The following is a 10,114-nucleotide window of genomic DNA, read 5'->3' on the forward strand; positions in this document are numbered from 1 at the left end:
AAAAGAATCTATATTTTCTTTAAATAAATAAATAAATCTTATTCTATTACTTTCAAGTTTCAACCGTCTAACTCTAATTGTGAAGCTCAAATTACATATGAGTTTGTATAGTTTGATTTGAATGTTCATATATTTGGTTTTGTGTTGATACACGGTATTAACGGTAGAGACAAAAGTAGGGAAAAATTTCCTGGTCTAGTAGAAGAGAGGAAGAAGATAATAAAGATAAATCTTTTCTAGTTTCGAGGTATGGGAGACAAGTTCCTTTTTAGTACTTAGATTACGAGTACATCGGTTTGGATCCCGAATTGGATAATTTATATTATAATTATATATAACACTTTGTTTAACAGTAAATCAATTTGCTTGAATTAGCCTATCTTCTTCGGCATACTCTCTTAACTATATATATAAATTGATCAAGACCAAGATTCAAATAATAACAAAGGAAACTTCAAGTTTAACAATCCCAACAACAGAGCTCAAATCACATCCAGTTACATATACATCTTCAAGCAAGTTATATATTTATATATATATGAAACCCACCCCCCTCCCTCCATTAATTCAAGGTTTTTCTGTCTGGTTCTTTTTATCAGATTTATGTTGTTTCTGATTCTTCAAGTCCTTGACATAAGTCTTATCTTCTTCTTCTTTGTGCTTCAGATTACTGTGGTATATTATAAAGCTATGCCGGCTATCGAAATCCTTGACAAAGTTCTCAGAATCCTTAGCCGAAGCTTCATCTTGATGTAAAAGGCCTTGGATTGCTGCTGGTATGGGCTGATCCTTCATTACACTTTTCCAATAATCCCTTGGTTCCTTTCTTGCATGGTTGAGATTTCCATACTATATATTCAATAAAAAAAGATCAAACACACATGAAAAGATTGATAAATACAAACTAAATGAAAACTTCATGGGAACATAATAAAGAAACTGGGTATTTTTTTTCACTAGATCAGTTGCTGACAACTAAGATTACACATGAAATACTGCTTACCAGGAGAAAAGAGCAGAAAATGAAGAAAAAAAAGAGAGTCTTCATGTCATTGGTAGCCTGTTGAAGCTGAGTTGGATTGTTTTTGCTGTTGTGTGTTGTAGCTGCTAAAAACTCCCTAACCCCATTTTATAGGCCATTTGCAGGGGACAATAAAGTGATTTCTTTTATTCTACTTCACCGTTTTATAGAAAGAAACATGTAAAACAAATAGTATATATGTGTAAGTTAATTAAGCTAAGCCTTCGTTGCTAAGGGTTATGTGTCAACTAATTGTACTTATGTTTTCATGCCTTTTGATTAAATTAAGCAATTTGTGGTCTCATTTTTAAATGGTGCTTCCATTTAGAGAGTGATGATGTACCAGACACTAATTAAGGGAGGTTGTTAAGGACCAGAAAATCTTTTTTTATTGTTTTATTGACTTAATAATTGCCATTTGCTTAAATAAGAGTATTTGATATATTAATAATATACTTTTTTTTGTTCCACAAATAATCCTAAGAAATTGGTATGTATATCTTTTTTTTTAAAATAATTTACTATACCTTATAAGATACTTGTCAACTTATGACTCTTTTTATGAAATTTAAAAACTTTACTGATAGTCTATCAAATAATTTTCCTTCAAAGATATATACCCTGTATAGGGGAATTATTTTATCACCAGGTATATAAGATGACTTCAACTGTGATTTTTAATTATTTTATTAATATTGAAGGTGGGTTTCTTTATTCTCAACTTTTGCATGATCCTATTGTTGATTCTCAACTGACCAGCTACAAAAGACTAAACAACAAAGTGCAGTGGGTATTGGCGGAGACTGTGAACAAAGATTGAAAAAAGAAAATTGGGAGAAAAATTTTCAAAGAGATTAGATAGCATCCAGGCTTAAAGTCAAACTTGATACACTGTTTTCTATTTTGTGCTTATGAAAGTGAATTTGTCTAGTTGCACCTTTTTGTTTATTTGTTTTTGGTTTCCATGCTCAGAATCTTTCTCTTTAATCTTACATTTTTAATATGGTTATTAACTTCTTATGTAGTGATCACGCTCCCTTGGCCTCATGTGCCAAAGTCAAACTTCATTTGCATATCAACACATATATGTAACCCTAGTTCATCTATTTGTTCTGCTTAATTGATGGAAATATAATTTCTTCCTTTATTTAATTTAGTGTCTAAACTTTGAATATTGTATTTTAATTTGCAGGAAGTTCTAAACAGTTTAATGGGTTGGATTCCTTATTTAGGTTATTTTGCTGTAGACATGATTATGTGTCAGATCACTCACTTAAGTTTAAAAGTCCGTCCGAAAATGGGTTTGGACAAAAAATAATGTTTGTTTCCTAAATAGACTAAGCCTCGGGTAGAATTTTTTGGTTCAGATTCGGCCCGACCCAAATAAACCTAAACTTTTTTTCTTTTTTTTTGCGGTTGTTTTACTGCCATTTAGTTATTATATTACTACTATTTTGTTATTATTATTTAGATGTTGTATAACTCTTTTTTATTAGTAATTTTTCTATTATTTTAGAGAAATTTGCTTGTTAAGTTGCAATTATCTTACTGTTAGTTAAGAATAAATATTTTTTAAAATTTGTTGAGAAACATTTATTTTAATATATTTGATGCATTATATTTTTTTAAATTTATTTTTATATAAAAATAATCTAAAATTTTTTAAAACGAGCGAACCAAATCAAACTAAAAATTCAAGATTCTTAAATTAACCTAATCCAAAAAATTAATAAATTTAAAATTTTGCATCGTCTCAATCTCAACCCCACCATGATTTTGCTGTGAAGCAAAGAATTTAATAAAGCTTGAAAGTGTATATATGGCCTTGTCGGTGATGTAATGTAGGAATGGTTTGGGTCAAGCACTCACATTGTGAAACTATAGGCAATTTAAAAAAAAAAAGGTTTATTTCCATCCACGTTATGTTGATGATGATATATTGTGCAAAGTCCAAAAAACTGTGTGCTGTATGAGATTCAATGAATATTTGGAAGATGTTAGGTGCCCCTGGTAGACATGTTTCACCTTTGTTGACAATTAGTCAAAATAATTTCTAGAAGTTATTGCTATTGCAAAGAGAGTAGATTTGCTATGATGTCAATCAACAACAACAGCCTTGTTGGATGTTTGATGACCAGACACAGGCCACCATCGAAACACAATGGCATTTGATGTTACTTTAATCATTTGTGGGAAGAAATGAGTAAGATTTTAGTGGTATATGTTACTAACAGGGTACGTTATGCACTAGGACACCAGTGTCATAAGTCAACTCTTCTGCTGAATTTCTATCTCACTACCATCATTCACCATCACAAACTTCTACCTTTCTTCCTTCTTCTTTTTTTTTTCCCTTTTTTGGGATAGAGTAAATATAGAGATCGTCTGACAATGCATTAGCATCGAAAATTACACTTTCCATTACGAGAAATTAACATTAACTACACCAAAACAGGCTTTTAGCGGCGTTTTTAGCGGCGTTTGGATAAAAAACGCCACTAATGATCGATCATTAGCGGCGCATTACGGAAAACGCCACTAAAAATAAGCATTAGCGGCATTTTTGAGAAAGCGCCGCAAAAAACCTAAGCCCAACGACGTCGTTTCTCGAGCTTTCGGGGATTTAGAGGCGTTTATAAGAAAGCGCCGCTAATGCTCAGGGCTTTAGCGACATTTTTGGGAAGCGCCGCAAAAAACCTAAGCCCAACGACGTCGTTTTCTGAGCTTTCGGGGATTTAGCGGCGTTTTTAAGAAAGCGCCGCTAATGCTCGGGGTTTTAGCGGCATTTTTGGGAAAGCGCCGCAAAAAAACCTAAGCCCAACGACGCCGTTTTTTAAGCTTTCGGGGATTTAGCGGCGTTTTTAAGGAAGCGCCGCTAATGCCTAGGACTTTAGCGGCGTTTTTCGTAAAGCGCCGCTAATGCCCAGGGCTTTAGCGGCATTTTTGGAAAAGCGCCGCAAAAAAACCTAAGCTCAACGACGCCGTTTTCTGAGCTTTCGGGGATTTTGCGGCGTTTTTTGAAAAGCGCCGCTAAAATTTTTTTATCTTAATTGGTTTATTCATATTAAATAAAATTCAATTTATTTCTAATTGAATATTTAAAATCTTCAGAAAAAAATTATGACATGTAGAAATAATTTGAAATAAAACACATGGAAAATTTAAAATATTATTATTTAAAATAATTGTAAAAGAGATAATAATTAAATTGTTTAGGGTTTTTGGTTTAGGGTATATGATTTATTTAAGATTTAAGGCCGGTTTAGGAGTTCATATTTTATGGTTTAGGGAGTATGGGTTTAGGGATTATGGATTAGGGGTTGGGATTTAAGGTTTAGGGGTTAGAGGGTTAGGGGTTTAGGGATTAAAAGTTAGGGATTCAGGGGTCGAGTTAGAGTTTTGGGTTTAGATTAATTATTTTTTAATTTATATTTTAAATATGTTCTTATATAATTGTAAAAGAGATAATAATAAATTTGTTTAGGGTTTTTAGTTTAGGGTATATGGTTAATTTAAAATTTAAAGCCGATTTAGGAGTTCATATTTTAAGGTTTAGGGAGTATGGATTTAGGGGTTATGAATTAGGGATTATTGTTTAAGGGTTGAGATTTAAGGTTTAGGGGTTAGGGGTTAGATGTTAGGGGTTAAGAGTTAGGGATTTAAGGTTTAGGGATTCAGGGGTCGAGTTAAGATTTTGAGTTTATATTAATTATTTTTTAATTTATATTTTAAATATTTTCTTATATAATTGTAAAATAGATAATAATAATAAATTAATGCTTTTATATTTAAAAAATGTAATCTAAACCATTTGATATATTTAAATTAGTTTAAATAGAATTAATAAATAAGTTTAAAAAAGTAATAGATTGATATGAATATTTATGTATAATTATTTATTTTGGAGAGGACCAAATTATAAGAAAAAAATACAAAAATAAAAATGATATGGATATATAGGCAATTATTTAATTTAGATAATTCTAACTTAATAATTAATTACAACCATTTTATCATTTGTTTTCTTATTAAAATATACAATATTTATTTTGAGAGTACTTTTTATTTTATTTTATAAAAAATCAATTTATAAAAATAAAATAAAAAATTTTTAGCATAGCAAAACGGTGTCATTTTGTTCAAAATGAAATAGCTTAAAAAACGCCGCAAAAAATAAATCAACTTATAAAAAAATAAAAAAATTTATAATAGCAAAACGGCGCCGTTTTGTTCAAAATGAAAAAAAATTGCGGCGCATTATAAGAAGCGCCGCTAAAGGTAAGCAATAGCGGCGTTTTCTATAAAAACGCCGCAAAAAATAAATCAATTTATAAAAAATAAAAAAATTTTATAATAGCAAAACGGCGTCGTTTTGTTCAAAATGAAAAAATTTGCGGCGCTTTATAAGAAGCGCCGCTAAAGGTAAGCAATAGCGGCGTTTTTTATAGAAAACGCTGCAAAAAATAAATCAATTTATAAAAAAAATAAAAAAATTTTAGAATAGCAAAACGGCGTCGTTTTGTTCAAAATGAAAAAAATTTGCGGCGCTTTATAAGAAGCGCCGCTAAAGGTAAGCAATAGCGGCGTTTTTATAAAAAACGCCGCAAAGCAAAACGGCGTCGTTTTGTTCAAAATGAAAAATTTTTGCGGCGCTTTATAAGAAGCGCCGCTAAAGGTAAGCAATAGCGGCGTTTTTTTATAGAAAACGCCGCAAAAAATAAATCAATTTATAAAAAAAAATTTAGAATAGCAAAACGGCGTCGTTTTGTTCAAAATGAAAAAATTTTGCGGAAGGTAATCAATAGCGGCGTTTTCTATAAAAACGCCGCAAAAAATAAATCAATTTATAAAAAAATAAAAAAAATTTAGAATAGCAAAACGGCGTCGTTTTGTTCAAAATAAAAAATTTTGTGGCGCTTCTTATAAAGCGCCGCTAAAGGTAAGCAATAGCGGCGTTTTCTAAAAAAACGCCGCAAAAAATAAATCAATTTATAAAAAATTTCCCAAAATTTTTACGCGTTTTTATCCCAAAATTTCCCCCTGAAACCCCTAAAGTTTCCCCCCTAAAATTGGTATCCTCAAAACACCTGAGTGTTTCTCTCTTCTGCCACCGTCTTCATCACCATCTTCCCCTCTCTCCCTCTATTTGCATTTCAAATGAAATATTCTTTTTTCCCCCTTCTTTTTTCGATTCCCCCCATCCCCAGAAATCTCCCTAAATCGATTCCCTAGAAACCGATTCCCCAGTAATGCTTAGCCTTTTTATTTTGTTCCCTTGGTGATGGAGTTTGCATTTTATTGTTTATTAACCTGATAGGATTTTTGATTTTTCTACAATTGCTACTGGATTTTCCAGGCATATGTGCAGATATAGCAGTGTCAAAGCATGAATATTGGTCGGCATTGGCTCCTCTTCTATTTGAAGTTGTTGTCTCAGCTGGACAAAAGGCTAAAGAGGAGGCATGGGATAAAGGCTAGTTCATTTTCTGACTACATCCCGTTTAATCCCTCTTTCTTTTTAATATATATTATTTTGACCTATTAAATTTTAGAATTGTTACAGGTGGTGGACATTCAGACCGGAGTAAAATTGTCCGGGATCTGAATGATCTGACTGGAGAAGGAAATATTGAGAGTATGCTTTCAGTTGAAATGGGCCTTAGGGAATTAGCATCTTTGAAGGTTGCTTTTTTTAAGCAAAATTAAATATTAATTTGGTATACTTTTCCTGGATGTTCTACATCCCTTTTTAAAAATTTGTGTGCCACCTCTATGATGGTTTATGCCTTGCGCATTAACTTCTAAAAATTTTAGTAGCAGTAATACTTCTTTCCCTCCATTCTGTATTTATATGAACTTCTATTTTATTATTACTTATGTGTTTCATCTGCACTTTTTGGAGTACCACTTCGTTTTTCTTTTTTCTTTTTTAATTTCACGCTCAATACTGCTTTCAGGTTGAGGATGCTGTTGTACAGGCATTAGGCAGGCATAGGCGACTTGGTTAACGTTGCAGAAGCTCATAGAAGCCATAAAAATTTCAGAGGTAAGCTTTTATTATTATTGTTGTTGAAAATTTACTTTCCATTTCATTACATTTCCATCTTTTTTGGATATTCTTTAGCGATTCAAGAAGTTATCTATGGTAATAGTTGAGGGTTTGTAGTTATGGAAATGGTAATGGTTTTTTTGGTTCCTGAGAAATTTGAAATGGAAAAGAAAATTATTGTACATTGCAGGTGGTAGAAGGCCGGAGGGAACTGATTGCCAAATTAGCAGATTTACATTTATCTGAGCAATCTGATGTGAAATCTCTTGGTGAATCCCTAATTGTACCAATTAGCCTTTAACTTTTAAAAAGGTTGAATCTATTCAATGCTTTTCTCTTCTCCTGCCCTTGACAGCACATTCATTTGACAGGATAATTTGGAAACCCTATTGCAAGAGAAGGACATTCAGGCTGATCTAGTCTGTTGCTTACAGCATTTGCTGGTATTTTGTGTAGTTTAAGTTATGAACATTGGGTTTTGATTTGTCATGTGAACAAATATGATGAATCTGAAATGCATTTCTATTCTTCTATTTGCAGTTAAGATTTGAAACTGAAGATAAAGCAAAGGAGACTTCTAAGTAATGTGTCATTTTTGTTGAAACCTGGGGGTTTTTTTTTTGGTATTACTCCTGAAAAAGTGATTGTCAAAAACTGTTGTTTCTGGATTTGTGTATTTTTCTTCTTTTTTTCTTGTGGTTACTGCTGCACCTGTTTGTAGGAGATGATTGTGTAAACATTTTAGTGTGTTTTAGTAACTTAGTTATTGTAAGAATATTTTTAACATTGTTAATTTTAATATTATTGTAATAATATTTTGAATTATATAATTCAGTTATCAATTTATATCATATATCTTTCATTGAATTTGAAGTATCATTTAAATTTGTCGTTTTTGGTTGGATTTTATGTTACAAGAAGGATTGTATATGGATGAAAAATCGGATGATACAAATTTGCCAAAATTAGCGGCGTTTTTCCATAAATGCTGCTAAAGAATCATACTTTTAGTGGCGTTTGTGATAAAAGCGCCGCTAAAGATCATGTTCTTTAGTGGCGTTTGTGATGAAAGCGCCACTAAAGATCATGTTCTTTAGTGGCGTTTGTGATAAAAGCGCTGCTAAAGATCATGTTCTTTAGCGGCGTTTATGAGTAAAGCGCCGCTAAAGAACATGTTCTTTAGCGGCGTTTTGTTTTTAAGCGCCGCTAAAGAACATGACCTTTAGCGGCGCTTATTTCTGTAAATGCTGCAAACGTTAGCGACGTTGTCGTTAGCGGCATTTTTTGCGGCGCTTGTGGAAGCGCCGCAAATGCCTTTAGAGGCACTAAAAAGCGCCGCTAAAAGCCTAAAAAAACGCCGCTAAAAACCTGTTTTGGTGTAGTATTCCTTGTTAATTTTATGAGAGCCGAGAGATGGGGTTAAATTGTATCATCATAGTGTGATTATTTGTGTTATTAATATTAACAACGAGACTATTGGTGAAAGTCAGTTATAAATTGATAAAGAGACTATTAATGAATAAGGTAGTCAAAAAGTAAAAAATAAAAATTAGGGTAATAGATAATTTTAACGGCATATAAATTAAGGAATAAAGAATGAAATTAAGATGATATATGCAACAAAACTCAATTGAAAATCATGTAGAGGACTGATACTATCGTATATGTAACACCCCTTAACCCCAAACCGTCCCGGAAGAGAGTTATGGAGCATTACCGGAGTTTACAGAATAATTACACACAATTTCATTTACTTTCTTATGTTCATGTCTAAACTGTCTTCTTGAGTAACAGTCACTAAAATATTTATAAAATTATTTTCGACTCGGTTTTACGAGATAGAGGTCTCGATACCTTGTTTTTACCCAATTTCTTCAATAATTTCTTTTTCTATCTAATCACTAAATTGGTAAAATTTTTCTATCAATATTTTTATACGATTTTCCTATCATATCAATTTTCAAGCAAAAATATTGAAATAAATTTCTCTTTAAATCGAATCTATGGTTACGAAACCATTGTTCCGATAACCTTGAATTTAGGCCATTACAACTCTCCCCCCCTTTAAGGATTTTCGTCCTCGAAAATCTTACCAGTAAAGAGGTTTGGGTATTGTTTCCTCATTGCCTCCTCCGGTTCCCATGTCGCTTCCTCAATCCCGTGCTTTTGTCACAATACTTTCACCAAATTTATCTTTTTATTTCTAAGCTCTTTTGTCTCCCGTGCCAATATCTTGACCGGTTTTTCACTGTAAGTCATATCCGGTTGAATCTCTACTTCTGTCGGAGAAATAACATATGAAAGGATCTGATCGATATCGTCGTAACATAGATACATGAAAAACATTATGGATTCTATCAAGTTCCGGTGGTAATGCCAATCGATAAGCGACCGGTCCAATTCTTTCTATGATTTCATAAGGCCCGATAAATCTTGGACTCAGTTTACCCTTTCGACCGAATCGGAGGACTTTCTACCAAGGAGACACTTTCAGGAATACCTTATCACTGACTTGAAATTCAATCTCTTTTCGTTTAAGGTCGGCATATGATTTTTGACGATAGGAAGCTGCTTTTAGACTATCCCAAATAACCTTTACTTTTTCTTCTGTTTCCCAGATCAAATCAACCCCATGTATCTTCCTTTCACTAAGCTCTGTCCAATATAACGGTGTTCTACATTTTTTATCATACAAAGCTTCATACGGAGCCATTCTAACACTAGACTGATAATTGTTATTGTAAGCAAATTCAATCAAAGGTAGATACCTCTCCCAATTACCTTCAAACTCTAGTATACAACATCAGAGCATATCTTCCAATACTTGAATTACACGCTCAGATTGACCATCTGTCTGAGGATGAAATGCAGTGCTGAAATACAACTGAGTACCCAAGGCTTCTTGCAATTTGTCCTAGAAACGAGACGTAAATCGGGGATCTCTATCTGATATAATGGAGACAGGCACTCCATGTAGCCTGACAATCTCAGATATGTACAGTTCAGTTAGTTTATCTAAAGAATAATCCATACCTACTGGAATA

At 32.6% G+C, this 10,114-nt stretch overlaps 1 protein-coding gene across 1 annotated transcript; it reads right to left on the reverse strand.

Annotated features, from left to right (window-relative positions):
- Positions 1-431: 431 nt before the first annotated feature.
- Positions 432-1,173, reverse strand: LOC107925403 (organ-specific protein P4). The gene is made up of 2 exons (XM_016856064.2): positions 1,004-1,173; positions 432-849 (listed from the first exon to the last, which is right to left on the reverse strand). The coding sequence occupies exons 1-2, from the start codon at positions 1,046-1,048 to the stop codon at positions 568-570; spliced, it is 327 nt and encodes a 108-aa protein (XP_016711553.1). The 5' UTR covers positions 1,049-1,173; the 3' UTR covers positions 432-567.
- Positions 1,174-10,114: the final 8,941 nt, after the last annotated feature.

The sequence above is a fragment of the Gossypium hirsutum genome, chromosome A01 (assembly GCF_007990345.1).
Source record: "Gossypium hirsutum isolate 1008001.06 chromosome A01, Gossypium_hirsutum_v2.1, whole genome shotgun sequence".
NCBI classification, from domain to species: domain Eukaryota; kingdom Viridiplantae; phylum Streptophyta; class Magnoliopsida; order Malvales; family Malvaceae; genus Gossypium; species Gossypium hirsutum.